The sequence below is a fragment of the Vicia villosa genome, linkage group LG6 (genome assembly GCF_029867415.1).
Source record: "Vicia villosa cultivar HV-30 ecotype Madison, WI linkage group LG6, Vvil1.0, whole genome shotgun sequence".
NCBI classification, from domain to species: Eukaryota; Viridiplantae; Streptophyta; class Magnoliopsida; order Fabales; family Fabaceae; genus Vicia; species Vicia villosa.
This window is the reverse complement of record NC_081185.1, coordinates 76,548,558-76,567,151: the sequence shown is the minus strand read 5'-3', so window position 1 is coordinate 76,567,151 and position 18,594 is coordinate 76,548,558. Positions and strand designations below refer to the sequence as shown.

General features: G+C 37.6%; 1 protein-coding gene across 2 annotated transcripts; it reads left to right on the top strand.

Annotated features, from left to right (window-relative positions):
• The first annotated feature begins 12,357 nt into the window (after positions 1 to 12,357).
• Positions 12,358 to 14,694, top strand: LOC131609243 (UDP-glucuronic acid decarboxylase 5-like). Of its 2 annotated transcripts, XM_058880920.1 has the most exons (7): positions 12,359 to 12,810; positions 13,061 to 13,126; positions 13,232 to 13,317; positions 13,453 to 13,902; positions 13,990 to 14,053; positions 14,156 to 14,196; positions 14,344 to 14,694. In XM_058880920.1, the coding sequence occupies exons 4-7, from the start codon at positions 13,813 to 13,815 to the stop codon at positions 14,431 to 14,433; spliced, it is 285 nt and encodes a 94-aa protein (XP_058736903.1). In that variant the 5' UTR covers positions 12,359 to 12,810; positions 13,061 to 13,126; positions 13,232 to 13,317; positions 13,453 to 13,812; the 3' UTR covers positions 14,434 to 14,694. The 2 variants fall into 2 exon arrangements, with proteins under 2 accessions (XP_058736902.1, XP_058736903.1); XM_058880919.1 differs by lacking the exons at positions 13,990 to 14,053; positions 14,156 to 14,196; positions 14,344 to 14,694 and having other exon boundaries at positions 12,358 to 12,810; positions 13,453 to 13,530; positions 13,639 to 13,816.
• Positions 14,695 to 18,594: the final 3,900 nt, after the last annotated feature.

Sequence of the window (18,594 nt, the reverse complement as noted above, 5' to 3'; positions counted from 1 at the left end):
AAAGCTACTAAAGGCAACGTCAGTAGACACAGCGTGAACAAGGCTCGAGGTAGTTGACAAAAGCGTATAACATTAAATGCGATGCTGTACGGAACACGCAAAGCATTAAATGCATTCAACGGTCATCTTCTCAACGCCTATAAATATGAAGTTCTGATGAGAAGCAAGGTTAACGATCCTGAAAAAAGACAATTCAAATTAACTTGCTGAAACGCTGTTCAAATCAAAACTCAGAATCTTCATCTTCATCAAAGCTCACTACATTGCTGTTGTAATATATATTAGTGAGATTAAGCTTAAACGTTAAGAGAAATATCACAGTTGTGATTATCGCTTTTAAGAAGCATTTGTAAACTCTTGAATAGATTACATTAAGTTGTAAGGAACTAGAGTGATCGTGTTGATCAGTATACTCTAGGAAGTCTTGGCAGTTGGCTGAGCAGTTTGTAACTAGAGTGATCGTGTTGATCAGAATACTCTAGGGAAGTCTTAGGAGTGAACTAAGCCTAGAGTGATCGTGTTGATCAGTAGACTCTAGAAAAGTCTTAGAGGGTATCTAAGCAGTTGTTCCTGGAGTGATCAGTGTGTGATCAGAAGACTCTGGAAGACTTAGTTGCGGACTAAGTGGAAAACCATTGTAATCCGTGCGATTAGTGGATTAAATCCTCAGGTTGAGGTAAATCATCTCTGCGGGGGTGGACTGGAGTAGCTTCGTTAACAGCGAACCAGGATAAAAATAATTGTGCAATTTATTTTCATCGTCCAAGATTTAAAGTCACACTTATTCAATCCCCCCCTTTCTAAGTGTTTTTCTATCCTTCAATTGGCATCAGAGCGCCGGTTCTAAGGTGCAAGCACTTAACCGTGTTTAGAAAAGATTCAGGAAGAGAAAAACGCTTCAGTAAAAGATGGTTGATGAAAGTGAAAAGACTACACCTACACCTGCATCTACATCTGGCTCTGCTGAGCAATACAACGGTAACAATGGTTATACTAGACCGCCGGTATTTGATGGTGAAAACTTTGAATACTGGAAAGATAAACTGGAAAGTTACTTTCTGGGTCTAGATGGTGATCTATGGGATCTTCTGATGGATGGTTACAAACATCCAGTAAATGCAAATGGCGCAAAGCTGTCAAGACAAGAAATGAATGATGATCAAAAGAAGCTTTTCAGGAATCATCATAAATGCAGAACTGTTTTGCTGAATGCTATCTCTCATGCTGAGTATGAGAAGATATCTAACAGGGAAACGGCCTATGATATATATGAGTCCTTGAAAATGACTCATGAAGGAAATGCTCAAGTCAAGGAGACAAAAGCTCTTGCCTTAATCCAGAAGTATGAAGCCTTCAAGATGGAGGATGACGAAGACATTGAAAAGATGTTCTCGAGATTTCAAACTCTGACTGCTGGATTGAGAGTTCTTGACAAAGGATACACCAAGGCTGATCATGTAAAGAAGATCATCAGAAGCTTACCCAGAAGATGGGGTCCGATGGTGACTGCATTCAAGATTGCGAAGAATCTGAATGAAGTTTCTCTGGAAGAGCTTATCAGTGCCTTGAGAAGTCATGAAATAGAGCTGGACGCAAATGAGCCTCAAAAGAAAGGTAAGTCTATTGCATTAAAATCAAATATCAAGAAATGCACTAACGCTTTTCAGGCCAAAGAAGAAGATCCTGAAGAATCAGAATCTGAAGAAGAAGATGAACTGTCCCTGATCTCCAGAAGGCTAAATCAACTCTGGAAGACCAAGCAAAGGAAGTTCAGAGGCTTCAGAAGTTCAAGGAAATTTGAACGTGGAGAATCCTCTGATGAAAGAAGATTTGACAAAAAGAAGGTCATGTGCTATGAATGCAATGAGCCTGGACACTACAAGAATGAATGTCCAAATCTTCAGAAGGAAAGTCCCAAGAAAAAGTTTCATAAGAAGAAAGGTCTTATGGCAACCTGGGATGAGTCAGAAGATGATTCAGAAGATGAGCAGGCCAACTGTGCGCTGATGGCTACAGAAGATGACGGATCAGAATCTACATCAGAATCAGATTCTGAAGAGGTATTTTCTGAACTTACTAGAGATGAGTTAGTTTCCGGTCTAACTGAACTTCTGGAACTCAAGTCTCAGATTAGTCTCAAATACAAAAAGCTGAAAAAGCAATTTGAATTTGAAACAAAGAAGCTTGAGTTGGAGAATTCTGAATTAAAAGAAAAACTTTTAAAGCTATCCAATAATGTTGGATCTCCTTCTGATTCAGAAAAATCCACTCCCAGTCTAAACCATATTCTGAAAGAATATGATTTAAGTTTCAGGAAGTTCTTATCTAGAAGTATTGGCAGAAGTCAGCTAGCTTCTATGATATATGCCGTATCTGGAAACAAAAGAGTTGGCATTGGTTATGAGGGTGAAACCCCATACAAACTTGAACCTGTTAATGAAATGAAACTCACATACAAGCCATTGTATGATCAGTTCAAGTATGGCCACTCTCATGATATTAGGCACACTTCACATGCACAAAGTTTTCACATTACACACACTAAGAAGCATGTGACACAACCTAGGAAATATTATGAAACTCACATTAAGAATTATCATGCTGTTCCTCCTATTACTTACAATGTTAAATCCAAGTTCAATCAGAACTTGAGAAAATCTAACAAGAAAGGACCCAAGAAAATGTGGGTACCTAAGGATAAGATTATTCCTATTGCAGATATCCTTGGCTGCAAGAAGGACAAAGCACAACATGTCATGGTACCTGGACTCTGGATGCTCGCGACACATGACAGGAAGAAGGTCTATGTTCCAAGACCTGGTGCTTAAGTCTGGAGGAGAAGTCAAGTTCGGAGGAGATCAGAAGGGCAAGATAATTGGCTCTGGAACTATAAAGTCTGGTAACTCTCCTTCCATCTCTAATGTACTTCTTGTAGAAGAATTAACACATAACCTCTTATCTATCAGTCAATTAAGTGACAATGGTTATGATATAATCTTCAATCAAAAGTCTTGCAAGGCTGTAAATCAGAAGGATGGCTCAATCCTATTTACAGGCAAGAGGAAGAACAACATTTATAAGACAGATCTGCAAGATCTTATGAGTCAGAAGGTGACTTGTCTTATGTCTGTTTCTGAAGAGCAGTGGGTCTGGCACAGGAGATTAGGTCATGCTAGTTTGAGAAAGATCTCTCAGATTAACAAACTGAATCTTGTCAGAGGACTCCCTAATCTGAAATTCCAATCAGATGCTCTTTGTGAAGCATGTCAGAAGGGCAAGTTCTCCAAACCTGCATTCAAGTCTAAGAATGTTGTTTCTACCTCAAGGCCATTAGAACTCTTGCACATTGATCTGTTTGGCCCAGTCAAAACAGCATCTGTCAGAGGGAAGAAATATGGATTAGTCATCGTAGATGATTATAGTCGCTGGACGTGGGTAAAATTCTTGAAACACAAGGATGAGACTCATTCAGTGTTCTTTGATTTCTGCATTCAGATTCAATCTGAAAAAGAGTGTAAAATCATAAAGGTCAGAAGTGATCATGGTGGTGAATTTGAGAACAGATCCTTTGAAGAGTTCTTCAAAGAGAATGGTATTGCCCATGATTTCTCTTGTCCTAGAACTCCACAGCAAAATGGGGTTGTAGAACGAAAGAATAGGACTCTGCAAGAAATGGCCAGAACCATGATCAATGAAACCAATATGGCTAAGCATTTCTGGGCAGAAGCAATAAACACTGCATGCTATATTCAGAATAGAATCTCTATCAGACCTATTCTAAATAAGACTCCCTATGAATTGTGGAAGAATAGAAAGCCCAACATTTCATATTTCCATCCTTTTGGATGTGTATGCTTTATTCTGAACACTAAAGATCATCTTGGTAAGTTTGATTCCAAAGCTCAAAAATGTTTCCTTCTTGGATATTCTGAACGCTCAAAAGGCTACAGAGTATACAACACTGAAACATTGGTTGTAGAAGAATCAATCAATATCAGGTTTGATGATAAGCTTGGTTCTGAAAAACCAAAGCAGGTTGATAATTTTGCAGGTTATGATATTGACATATCAGAAGTTGTTGAGCCAAGAAGCAACGCATCAGAAGCAGAGCTTCTCAGAAGCAAAGAATCTGAAGATCAAGTATCAGCTTCTCTGGAGGATCTAAGTATTTCTGAAGAACCATCTGTCAGAAGATCATCCAGACTCATCTCTGGTCATTCAGAAGATGTCATTCTTGGAAAGAAGGATGATCCAATCAGAACAAGAGCATTCCTTAAGAACAATGCAGACTGTCAATTAGGTCTTGTATCTTTGATCGAGCCAACTTCTGTTGATCATGCTCTAGAAGATCCAGACTGGATAATTGCTATGCAAGAAGAACTAAATCAGTTTACAAGGAATGATGTTTGGGATCTTGTTCCTAGACCAGATGGATTCAATATAATTGGTACAAAATGGGTCTTCAGAAACAAGCTCAGTGAGAAAGGTGAAGTGGTAAGGAACAAAGCCAGACTGGTGGCTCAGGGTTATAGTCAGCAAGAAGGGATTGATTATACAGAAACCTTTGCACCAGTGGCCAGGTTAGAATCTATTCGCTTATTAATTTCTTTTGCCACTCAACATAACATCACTCTCTATCAGATGGATGTCAAGAGTGCCTTCTTAAATGGTTATATAGATGAAGAAGTTTATGTCCATCAACCTCCTGGTTTTGAAGACTCTATGTCTCCGAATCATGTGTTTAAACTAAAGAAATCATTATATGGATTGAAGCAAGCTCCCAGAGCTTGGTATGAACGCTTAAGTTCTTTCCTTCTGGATAATGGTTTCACTAGAGGAAAAGTGGACACTACTCTCTTTTGTAAAACCTTTAAAAAGGATATCTTAATTTGTCAAATATATGTTGATGATATTATTTTTGGAACATCTAATGCTACACTTGGAAAGGAGTTTGCTAAGTCTATGCAGGCTGAGTTTGAAATGAGCATGATGGGAGAACTCAAGTATTTCCTTGGAATACAAATAAATCAAACATCAGAAGGAACGTATGTTCACCAAACCAAGTATGTGAAGGAACTTCTGAAGAAGTTTAATCTTCTGGACTGCAAAGAAGCCAAAACTCCTATGCATCCAACATGCATCCTAGGTAAGGATGAGGTAAGTAAAAGGGTAGATCAGAAGTTATACAGAGGTATGATTGGATCTCTTCTATATCTGACTGCTTCTAGACCTGACATTCTGTTCAGTGTTTGTTTGTGTGCTAGATTCCAATCAGATCCTAGAGAATCTCATTTAACTGCTGTTAAGAGAATTCTAAGGTATCTGAAAGGTACTACTAATGTTGGTTTAGTTTACAGAAAATCTAAAGAATACAACTTAGTAGGATTCTGCGATGCTGATTATGCTGGAGACAGAATTGAAAGAAAAAGTACTTCAGGAAGTTGCCAATTTCTTGGAAGTCACTTAATCTCCTGGTACAGCAAGAAGCAAGCAACCATTGCTCTATCAACAACAGAAGCAGAATATGTCGCAGCTGCTGGTTGTAGTACACAGATGCTCTGGATGAAGAGTCAGTTAGAAGATTATCAGATATTTGAGAGTAACATTCCTATTTTCTGTGATAATACTTCTGCTATATGTTTATCTAAGAATCCTATTCTTCATTCAAAAGCTAAACATATTGAGATAAAACATCATTTCATAAGGGACTATGTTCAGAAGGGTGTTATTTCTTTAAACTTTGTGGATACAGACCATCAATGGGCTGATATCTTTACAAAACCCCTAGCTGAAGATAGGTTTAAGTTCATTCTGAAGAACATCAGTATGGATTTATGCCCAGAATGAGAAGATGAGAAGTTCTCATGTATGAGTATCTTCTGAAATGAATGTGGAACATTTTTTTTTAATCAGAAGTTCTGATTGAATTCTTTTAGAAATTATGATTCGGTTATTACTAACGTTTCATTGTCTAAGTTGATTCAGAACCTCTTTTAAAGCAAAACAGCTGTTACGTTTTATCTCGGGATGGTAAACCTGTCGTTACTATTCATGGATAAGCGCGCGTGCAGTTGAAGGGACGCCGACCATAGGTAACTGTGCTAGTCACCTCATTTGTCTTTATTATCTCTCCTCACGTCACGTAACATTAAATGCTAGTCATCATTCGTTTCATTTTATTTTTTTAAATACTCTTCAAAATGGTTTTTGGTTTCCTATCTCTTTGTTTTCCTCTTAAAAGTTTTTTTTCTTCTCTCTCTCTCTCTCGTTTTTCATTTCTTCTCTCAAAACCTAGCGTTCACCCTAAGCCTGTTGAAGCTCCATGACTCAAAGGCGACAGATCTCTGTGCATCTCGGGATGGCTCTTCTAATACCTCTCAAGTCAGACCCTTCTTTGATGTTGTTATCAACTTTCATCCAAAGACAGAAGACTTTCTTGAGCTATGGGAGGAGGTTAAGAATGATATTCTTGACTTCTATGTTGAGGGAAAGCCCCGTTTGCAACATTAGCTCTCTGTCTGTGAACTGTCCCTCACTTCCTCCTTGGTTCTGGGATCTCTCCTACAGTGGAGGTTTCAGTCTGGAAGACAAGAAGTCCTCCGGGATTCTTGATGGGTTGACACAGAGCGTGTCTAGCTAGGGTTCTTTTTTTAATTTTTGTAGTGATTTCCTCCTTGGAAATTCTTTTTTGTATTTGCTAGAAATGTTTTTCATCTTGTTAAACATAGGAACCTTTTGTAATATCTTTTGATTATCAATGAAAAGTTTCTTTGTGTTTTACATTCCAGTAAATGTTTTCTTTTTGTCGTTTTATGCATCTGAATCTTTTGAAATATTCTTTTTGATGTTATGACAAAAAGGGGGAGAAGATAAATGATAAATGATTTGATTAAATCTATCAGTTGCTGGGTAAAGGCTCCCACACATTCTCTAACAAGAACTGCAAGTTCTACATGGTTTAAGTGTTTTGCAGGTACACAGAAGTGAAGTGAATCTTCAGAAGCAAACACTAGAAGCAAAACCATAAGAAGCGTTATTCTGTAAAAGGAATAAGCTCTTGGAAACTGAAGCAAGCTGAGTGCTGTCAAGCTTCAGAGATCAGAAGCAAGAAAGAAGAATGAATCAGAAGCACTGATAATAGAATTTGAATATCATTGTCTATCCTGTTCTGACAAAATTCTATTTGCTCTGATACATATAATGTTATGGCTCTGATACATTATTTGCTCTGATACATTATATCAGCCTATATGGCTCTGATACATATAATGTGGTCAAACATACATTTTATGTTCTAACTCGTTCATGCTGACTTTTGTCGTTTAGTTTTTGTTCTGTAACATTTCAGGATGTAGAGATGCTCTGATGATGCTCTGGTACATTCAACAATGTTCTGATACAAATCTAGCATGAAGTGATGATTGGTAGACATTCAAAGTTCTGAAGCTATCCGAGGGAAGCAGAAATCAGAAGATGTGAATGTTCTAAAAGATCCAGAAAACTCAAGTTCTGAAGCTGTCCTGAATGGAAGCAGAAGTCAGAAGCTGTGAATGTTCTGAAGATCAAAGAAATTCAAGTTCTGAAGCTGTCCTAGATGGAAGCAGGAATCAGAAGCTGTGAGTGTTCTAAGGATCTAAAGAAATTCAAGTTCTGAAGCTGTCCAATGGAAGCAGAAGTCAGAAGCTATGAATTCTCTGAAGGCAGAAGCTTATATGATCGTCTCTACCGAAATAATCAGGGAAGTCTTTTATCAAAGTTCTTCGAGTATTTATTTCAGGGGGAGATTATTTATCTCAGGGGGAGATTGTTAATCTCAGGGGGAGACATATTCATATGCTTATGCTATAGCTGTGTAATTTGTCTTTTGCCGTCTACTCTTTCTGATCGCAAATTCATATCATTTATATATGTTTTTGTCATCATCAAAAAGGGGGAGATTGTTAGAACAAGATTTGTTCTTATCAATTATCTTAGTTTTGATGATAACAATAATATGAATTTTGCTTAAGATAATATGGTACTCTAATCCAATGCAATTTCCCTTTCAGGAAATATATAAAGAGTACGCATAATTCAGCGCTCAGAAGTTGTGTCTCAAATGGTTCAGCATGCAACATCAGAACATGGTCTGGCAAGACATCAGAAGATGGTCGAAGCAGAATCAGAACATGGGTCTATGGAAGCATCAGAAGAACATGAGATCAGAAGCACTGAAGATCAGAAGATGGTATCACGCAACAGAAGCACTTCAAGGTCAGAAGATCAGAAGATGCTATGCACCAAGCTGTTTGACTCTGATGATATTCAAACGTCGTATTCACAAACATCAGATCAGAAGGAAGTACACGTGGCAGACTACGCTGACTGACAAAAGGAACGTTAAAGCTACTAAAGGCAACGTCAGTAGACACAGCGTGAACAAGGCTCGAGGTAGTTGACAAAAGCGTATAACATTAAATGCGATGCTGTACGGAACACGCAAAGCATTAAATGCATTCAACGGTCATCTTCTCAACGCCTATAAATATGAAGTTCTGATGAGAAGCAAGGTTAACGATCCTGAAAAAAGACAATTCAAATTAACTTGCTGAAACGCTGTTCAAATCAAAACTCAGAATCTTCATCTTCATCAAAGCTCACTACATTGCTGTTGTAATATATATTAGTGAGATTAAGCTTAAACGTTAAGAGAAATATCACAGTTGTGATTATCGCTTTTAAGAAGCATTTGTAAACTCTTGAATAGATTACATTAAGTTGTAAGGAACTAGAGTGATCGTGTTGATCAGTATACTCTAGGAAGTCTTGGCAGTTGGCTGAGCAGTTTGTAACTAGAGTGATCGTGTTGATCAGAATACTCTAGGGAAGTCTTAGGAGTGAACTAAGCCTAGAGTGATCGTGTTGATCAGTAGACTCTAGAAAAGTCTTAGAGGGTATCTAAGCAGTTGTTCCTGGAGTGATCAGTGTGTGATCAGAAGACTCTGGAAGACTTAGTTGCGGACTAAGTGGAAAACCATTGTAATCCGTGCGATTAGTGGATTAAATCCTCAGGTTGAGGTAAATCATCTCTGCGGGGGTGGACTGGAGTAGCTTCGTTAACAGCGAACCAGGATAAAAATAATTGTGCAATTTATTTTCATCGTCCAAGATTTAAAGTCACACTTATTCAATCCCCCCCTTTCTAAGTGTTTTTCTATCCTTCACCTTGTACAATTAAATTAAATAAGAAAACAAATCTATTGATGAACTCGGGAATTCAAAATCATTACAGAATCAAAGCAGGGACACCCCCTAGCATTAGGGTTTAGTTACTCATATTGTTCAAAGAAAACAAAATATAAAATAGATACATTACAAGAATTGAGATGAAAGTTGATCTTCAATCGCTTCCGTTCATGAAAACCTTATTCTCTCCCAAACCCTTGTTTTCTCCAATCTTCAATCGTGTCTTCTCCTGGCCAAAAAGTCCCCTTTTTCATCATTAAAACTCTTCTATATAGTGCATACTCACTTAGGTTGGTTGGAAGTACCCAAAATGCCCCCACAGCTTAACCCATGGAAAAAATATGAAAAAAATCATAAAATCAGCGTCACATGCTGACACGGGCCGTGTCAGACAACACGGGCACCCGTGTCAGACTTCTGTCATCTTAAAACTTGATTTTTTTCTCCCAGGCCTCCTGACACGGGTGCCCGTGTCAGGTAACACGGCCCGTGTCAGACCATAACTTCAGAATTTGGCTTTGACTTCAACATCAAAGTTGTAGCCCTTTTTGTTAGCGAAATTTTGCCACCGGAACCGCGTCATTCGGAGTTACGAAGCTCTAGTTATGATCAAAATACTACACGACTGTCACGATGAAAAACATGCTGAAAATTTCCAGATCTCACACTTGCTAACACGGGCCGTATCAGCCCCCTGACTTTCATCTCTGTTGAATTTTCTTGGCCACACTTCATCCTAACACGGCCTATTTCAGGTGACACAAGTGGTCATGTCAAGCTTCATGTAGCATGATTTTTCACTTCCTTCGAAACTCCCTTTTTTGTACTTCTTCGCATAGATTTGTCTCGATTTATTCCTTTGAGCCTGCAAACAGTAAAATACACAACCAAAGCATAAAATGTAGAAGAATGAAGTAAAACACTTGACAATATAAAGCAAAGACGACTAAAATCAACGGTAAATAAACGTGTAAAAACCACTGATCAAAACCCTGCCCAAATTTCTAGAGGATTGCATAATCATCCCGAGCATCCTCATACAGGTCTGATACCCTGGTAATATACTGGTGGGTCCCATACACAAAATGGTCTCGCGACCAGAAAAACCTGAACTTCAGCCTCCGAGTGGTAACAGGCTCTCCTATGTCATTAAGGAACGGGCGATCATGCACATCTAAAGTTGGCACCCGGGAAAAGACACTGTTGTTAGAACAAGAATTGTTCTGATCAATAATCTTAGTTTTGATGATAACAATGTATATGAATTTTGCCCAAGATAATGTGGTACTCTAATCCTATGCAATTTCCTTTTCAGGAAATATATAAAGAGTATGCACAAATCAGCGCTAAGAAGCTTTGACTCAGAAGGTTCAGTATGCAACTTCAGCACATGGTCTGGCAAGACATCAGAAGATGGTTAAGCAGAATCAGAACATGGTCTATTAGAAGCATCAGAAGAACTTGAGTTTAGAAGCAGAAGCACTGAAGTCATGGAATCACGCTCAGAAGCATATCAAGATCAGAAGATCAGAAGATGCTCTGCACCAAGTTGTTTGTACTCTGATGATATTCAACGTAGTATTTACAAAGAACAAATCAGAATCAAGTACTAGATGGCAAGCTACGCTGACTGACAAAAGGAACGTTAGAAGCTATTAATTGCAACGTCAGTAGTCACAGCAAACGCAAGGCTCGAGGTAGTTGACAAAAGAGTGAAACATTAAATGCAATGCTGTACGGAATACGCAAAGCATTAAATGCTCCCAACGGTCATCTTCTCAAAACGCCAATAAATATGAAGTTCTGATGAGAAGCAAGGTTACGAATTTTGGACGCACTTTGAACGAATTCTGAACTATCTCTGATACTATCTTGCTGTTCACTTCAAAAGCTATCAAACTTCATCTTCAACCTCACTACATTACTGTTGTAATACTTTAGTGAGTCTAAGCTTAAATCTGTAAGAGAAATATCACAGTTTGTGATTATCGCTTTTAAGAAGCAATTGTAATACTCTTAGAATTTGTTTACATTAAATTGTAAAGGACTAGAGTGATCGGGTTGTGATCAGTATACTCTAGAGAAGTCTTAGAAGGTCTCTAAGCAGTTGTTCCTAGAGTGATCAAGTTGTGATCAGAAGACTCTAGAAGACTTAGAAGTTGTCTAAGTGGAAAACCATTGTAATCTCGTGTGATTAGTGGATTAAATCCTCAGTTGAGGTAAATCACCTTGTATAGGGTGGACTGGAGTAGTTTAGTTAACAACGAACCAGGATAAAAATACTTGTGCAAATTATTTTTATCTTACGAGTTTTTGAAACTACACTTATTCAAACCCCCCTTTCTAAGTGTTTTTCTATCCTTCAATTGGCATCAGAGCGCCTGTTCTAAGGTGCAAGCACTTAACCGTGTTTAGAAAAAGATTCAGGAAGAGAAAAACGCTGAGATGGCTGGTACTGAGAAAATACCTCCACCATCTACATATGGCTCTACTGAGCAATACAATGGTAATGGTAACAATGGTTACACTAGACCACCAGTATTCGATGGTGAAAACTTTGAATATTGGAAAGATAAACTGGAAAGTTACTTTCTTGGTCTGGATGCTGATCTATGGGATCTTCTGTTGGATGGTTACAAACATCCTGTTAAAACTACTGGTGTAAGGCTCACAAGAAGCGAAATGACTGATGATCAAAAGAAAGAATTCAAAAATCATCACAAATGCAGGACTGTTTTGCTGAATGCTATCTCTCATGCTGAGTATGAGAAGATATCTAACAGGGAAACGGCTCATGACATATATGAGTCCTTGAAAATGACTCATGAAGGAAATGCTCAAGTAAACACTACTAAAAATAAGACATTTGGTTAAAGGATTTTACATCAGGTTTCAAGATATATGATGTGAAAAATATTTATCAAAGGATTTTACATCAGACATTTATTTCCACTGATGTGAAAAATATTTGTCAAAGGATTCTACATCAGACGTTTATTTCCACTGATGGGAAAAATAACACGGTGGCAGTTTAGTAAATAAAATGAAATTTTGTTATAAAGCATTTTCCATCGGACTTAAATTTGCACCGATGTGAAAAGTCCACTTATTTAAAAACCCTTTAGGCGTGTTTTTACTGAATCTACTCATAAATCCTTTACTTCACTCTTTTCCCGATTCTTCAAATTCTCTCGATTCTTCAAATTCTCTGTACCTTCGTCTCTAACAACCGGCGATCATCTCTAATTTCCAAGAAGAAGACCAAACTCCCAAACAATCCCCTTCATCTTCCCAAACCAAAACCCATTCTGTTCACTTCCACCTTCGATTCATCAAACCCTACCGTTTTTCTTGTAAAGGTCTTTGACTTCATCGCTAACGAGATCGATTTCTTAGACATGGATTCGGCCGAGAAGGTGATTCTGAGCGGCACTTGCGCTGTTAAGGTGAATACAGCTAAGGTTGTTGTGGCTTAGAAGGCGGAGGAGAAGGCGAAGGATGAGAAGGCGGTGGCGGCTGAAAAGAAAGATAAGGCGGTGGAAGGGAAAAAAGATGAAAAGAAGGATGGAAAACCTGAATTAGCTGGTAACTATTTCCAATTTTGTTTTCAATTTGATTTTAATTTTTGCCCTAATTTAGGGTTTTCATGTACATAGATAAGTTACCTTTGATCATTCTAGACTCTCTTTTTGACCCTTATGACCCTCACTTAAGATAAAAGGGGTTTAGTCATAAACTTTGAAGACCCTTATGCTGCACCACCGATTCATAGGTCTCTCTTTTCTAATGATTCTTGAGAGATTATCTAATGTGTAAGGAAATAAATAATTTACAGACAATCAAGACAAATGTTATTGGCACTCTGTACATGCTTGGGCTTGCAAAACGAGTTGGAGCAAAGGTTAGGAATTTTCTTGGGAATAAGATTTATAATTTCAGCTTTCACCATCAGCTGGTCTGTGTTCTGTTTTTCTTGGCGGAGTCTTAGTTCTTATTTTATTGACAGGATTTTGCTTACATCAACTTCAGAGGTATGGGATCCTCTTGAGCATCCTCAACCTGAAACATATTGGGGCAATGTTAACCCTATTGGTACATGCTTTTATGTCATTTTAACTTGTATATTGGCCTTAAATGAAATCATATCTGTTGCTGCGATTTGAAATAAACCGGTACAAAATAAACCTTGAAGACCTGTTGATATGAACTTAATCTTGTCCATAATAGGAGTTCGTAGCTGCTATAATGAGGGGAAACGCAAGGCTGAGACTTTGATGTTTGATTATCATAGACAACATGGAATAGGTGATTCTGGGTCTTCTATTCCTCTTAATTTCCTCTCATTCTCTGTAAGATATTGCATGTAGATGTTTTCCTTAATAATTTAGCAAAGCTTATTTGTTTCCAACATAGAAATACGTGTTGCAAGAATCTTTAACACATATGGGCCGCACATGAATATCAATGATGGACGTGTTGTGAGTAACTTCATTGCTCAAGCATTGCGTTAATTAAACTTACATTTTTTCTTCTATGTTCTCCACATTTCAAAATTGATGCTTACTAGTTAAAAAATTGTGTTGTCTGATGCAACTGTTGGTGTGTTCTAGTGGTGAATCCTTGACAGTCCAATCTTCAGGAACACAAACTCGCAGTTTATGCTATGTCTCTGACCTGGTAATATCTCCCATTCAATTTTTTGTTTTTAGTTTTTCATCGAATTACTAGTGGTACGCTGATTTTGCGCATTCTGGTATCCCCTAGGTTGATGGCCTTATCTGTCTAATGGGAGGATCAGACACCGGTCCAATCAATCTTGGAAACCCGGGTTAGATTTCTACACATGAGTTTCTTTGCTTTTGAAATTGTTATAATAATATTTTACTCTATTTTCGCTTAATTAATCACTCGAGTCTCTTTTCCTTTTTAGGTGAATTCACTATGCTTGAACTTGCTGAGACAGTGAAGGAGGTCAGTTTAAATCTTTTATCCTTTCAAAGAGCATTCCCCCTCATAGTTTCGCTTACGCTCGTGTAAAATTATAGGTAACTAAGTTAAGCGTTATTTAAAACTAAAATTAAAGATAGTTTTAAAAGCATGTTTTGTCGTTGATTGCAGCTTATTAATCCAAATGTGGAGATAAAGATAGTGGAGAACACTCATGATAATCCAAGACAGAGAAAACCAGACATAACCAAAGCACGGTAATTGCTTGGCTGGGAACCAAAGGTCAAGTTGTGCGACAGTCTTCCTCTTATAGAAGGAGATAAACTTTGAATGCAGTAATTTGGTGAATTTAGTTTATAGAGTTGCAGCTCAATCTTCCACGACTTCCACAAGTATCCAGCCTTGAGTTTACGATGGTTCGGTAGTGAAGTTGAGATAGTAAATTGTATGTACCACATTTGTATATCTTTGTACGGATTGAATTACTTTTTTCATAGGAAAAATTTAATTTATTTAATTTAATTTGCATGTGGTTGTTAGGAACATTATGGTAGTAATTAAATATGCAAAAAATTTATTTATTTAATTTAATTTGCATGTGGTTGTTAAGAACATGGTTGTAAAAATATGAAAAATTAGGTACCAAACAAAATTATAGGGATTCCACCTCGATTTCGCTAAAAAAATAGTCTATTTTTTTTAAACGTATATATTTTACATCGGGCCAGACTTGCAACAGAAGTAAAAACCATCATTTTACATCGGACCAGAAAGGAAACCGATGTTAAATGTTGCATTTATTTTTAAAAAAATAAAGTTAAACTCATATTTTACATCAGATGAAATAGTCAACCGATGTGGTAAGTGCATTTTTCACATCGGGCTATTGCCCGATGAAAAATATCTCTGATTTACTACATCGCTTGTCTTTACATCGGATCCAGACCCGATGTAAAATGTGTTTTTCGCCCGATGTAAAAAGTATTTTCTGCACTAGTGAAAGGAGACCAAAGCTCTTGCACTAATCCAGAAGTACGAAGCCTTCAAGATGGAGGATGATGAAGACATTGAGAAGATGTTTTCAAGATTTCAAACTCTGACTGCTGGATTAAGAGTTCTGGACAAAGGCTACACCAAGGCTGATCATGTAAAGAAGATCATCAGAAGCTTGCCCAGAAGATGGGGCCCAATGGTGACTGCATTCAAGATTGCGAAGAATCTGAATGAAGTTTCTTTGGAAGAGCTGATCAGTGCCCTGAGGAGTCATGAGATTGAACTTGACGCAAATGAACCTCAGAAGAAAGGTAAGTCTATTGCATTAAAATCTAATTTTAAAAAATGCACTAACGCTTTTCAGGCTGAAGAAGAAGATTCTGAAGAATCAGAATCAGAAGAAGAAGATGAACTGTCCATGATTTCCAGAAGAGTCAATCAACTCTGGAAAAGCAAGCAAAGGAGGTTCAGGAGCTTCAAAAGCTCAAAGAAGCCTGAAAGAGGAGAATCTTCTGGAGGCAGAAGAAATGACAAGAAAAAGGTCGTGTGCTATGAATGCAATGAGCCAGGACACTTCAAAAGTGAGTGCCCAAAACTTCAGAAGGAAAATCCCAAGAAGAAATTTCATAAGAAGAAAGGTCTTATGGCAACATGGGATGATTCAGAATCAGAATCAGACTCTGAAGATGAGCAGGCAAATGTGGCACTAATGGCCACAATGGATGACGGATCAGAATCTACATCAGAATCAGATTCTGAAGAGGTATTTTCTGAACTATCTAGAGAAGAGTTAGTTTCTAGTCTAACAGAACTTCTGGAACTCAAGTCTCAGATTAGTATCAAATACAAGAAGCTGAAAAAGCTATTTGAATTTGAAACTAAGAAGCTTGAAGTGGAGAATTCTGAACTGAAGGAAAAAGTTTTAAATTTATCCAAAAATACTGGATCTCTTTCTGTCTCTGAAAAATCTACTCCAAGTCTGAACAATATTCTAAAAGAATATGACTTAAGTTTCAGAAAGTTTTTATCTAGAAGTATTGGCAGAAGTCAACTTGCTTCTATGATATATGCTGTGTCAGGAAACAAAAGAGCTGGCATTGGTTATGAGGGTGAAATCCCATACAAGCTTGAATCTGTGGATGATATGAAAATATCATACAAGCCTCTGTATAACCAATTTAAATTTGGCCACTCCCATGATATTAGGCACACATCACATGCTCAAAGCTTTCACATAACACACACCAAGAAGCATGTGACAAAACCTAAGAAATATCATGGAACTCAGAACATAAACTATCATTCTGTTCCTCCTATTTCATATAATGCTAAACCCAAGTTCAATCAGAACTTGAGGAAAACTAACAAGAAAGGACCCAAGAAGATGTGGGTACCTAAGGAAAAGATTATTCCTATTGCAGATATCCTTGGCTGCAAAGAAGGAAAAGCACAACATGTCATGGTACCTGGACTCTGGATGCTCGCGACACATGACAGGAAGAAGGTCTATGTTCCAAGACCTGGTGCTTAAATCAGCTGGAGAAGTGAAGTTTGGAGGAGATCAGAAGGGCAAAATTATTGGCTCAGGAACTATAAAGTCTGGTAACTCTCCTTCTATTTCTAATGTTCTTCTAGTAGATGGATTAGCTCATAACTTATTGTCCATAAGTCAATTAAGTGACAATGGTTATGACATAATCTTTAATGAAAAGTCTTGCAAGGCTGTAAGTCAGAAGGATGGCTCAATCCTATTTACAGGCAAGAGAAAGAACAACATTTATAAGACAGATCTTCAGGATCTTAAGAATCAGAAGGTGACTTGTCTTATGTCTGTTTCTGAAGAGCAATGGGTCTGGCACAGAAGATTAGGACATGCTAGTTTGAGAAAGATTTCTGCTTGTTTGAGAAAGATTTCTCAGATTAACAAACTAAATCTTGTCAGAGGACTCCCTAATCTGAAATACAAATTAGATGCTCTTTGTGAAGCATGTCAGAAGGGCAAGTTCTCCAAACCTGCATTCAAGTCTAAGAATGTTGTCTCTTCCTCAAGGCCGTTAGAACTTTTGCATATTGATCTGTTTGGCCCAGTCAAAACAGCATCTGTCAAAGGGAAGAAATATGGATTAGTCATCGTTGATGATTATAGCCGCTGGACATGGGTAAAGTTCTTGAAACACAAGGATGAGTCTCATTCAGTGTTCTTTGAATTCTGCACTCAGACCCAAACTGAGAAGGAGTGTAAAATCATAAAGGTCAGAAGTGATCATGGTGGTAAATTTGAGAACAAATTCTTTGAGGAGTTCTTCAAAGAAAATGGTATTGCCCATGATTTCTCTTGTCCTAGAACTCCACAACAAAATGGAGTTGTAGAACGAAAGAATAGGACTCTACAAGAAATGGCCAGAACCATGATCAACGAAACCAATATGGCTAAGCACTTTTGGGCAGAAGCAATAAACACTGCATGTTATATTCAGAATAGAATCTCTATAAGACCTATTCTAAATAAGACTCCTTATGAATTGTGGAAGAACAGAAAGCCCAACATTTCATATTTTCATCCTTTTGGATGTGTTTGTTTTATTTTGAACACTAAAGATCATCTTGGTAAGTTTGATTCTAAGGCACAAAAGTGTTTCCTTCTTGGATATTCTGAACGCTCTAAAGGCTACAGAGTATACAATACTGAAACATTAGTTGTAGAAGAATCAATCAATATCAGGTTTGATGATAAGCTTGGTCTTGAAAAGCCAAAGCAGTTTGAAAATTTTGCAGATATTGATATTGATATCTCAGAAGTTGAAGAACCAAGAAGAAAAGTTTCAGAAGCTGAAAACCAAAGCAACAAAGAATCAGAAGATCAAGTTGCTGCATCCTTGGAAAATCTGAGAATTTCTGAAGAACCAACTATCAAAAGATCATCTATACTCACATCTGCTCACTCAGAATATGTCATTATTGGAAAGAAAGATGATCCTATCAGAACAAGAGCATTCCTCAAGAACAATGCTGAATGTCAATTAGGTCTGGTTTCTCTGATCGAGCCAACTTCTGTTGATCAAGCTCTAGAAGATACAGACTGGATAATTGCCATGCAAGAAGAGTTAAATCAGTTTACAAGGAATGATGTTTGGGATCTTGTTCCAAGACCTAAAGGATTCAATATTATAGGAACAAAATGGGTTTTCGGAAACAAGCTGAGTGAGAAAGGTGAAGTGGTAAGAAACAAAGCCAGACTGGTGGCTCAGGGTTATAGTCAGCAAGAAGGGATTGACTATACAGAAACCTTTGCACCATTGGCCAGGTTAGAATCTATTCGTCTATTAATTTCTTTTGCCACTCAACACAACATCACTCTTTATCAGATGGATGTTAAGAGTGCCTTCTTAAATGGTTACATAGATGAAGAAGTTTATGTCCATCAACCTC

Coding starts and splice junctions, on each gene's coding strand:
- LOC131609243 (XM_058880919.1), top strand. CDS start 13,074: ATGTTATTGGCACTCTGTACATGCTTGGGCTTGCAAAACGAGTTGGAG. Junction 13,318..13,452: donor GGGCAATGTTAACCCTATTG/GTACATGCTTTT, acceptor TGTCCATAATAG/GAGTTCGTAGCTGCTATAAT. Junction 13,531..13,638: donor TCATAGACAACATGGAATAG/GTGATTCTGGGT, acceptor TTTCCAACATAG/AAATACGTGTTGCAAGAATC.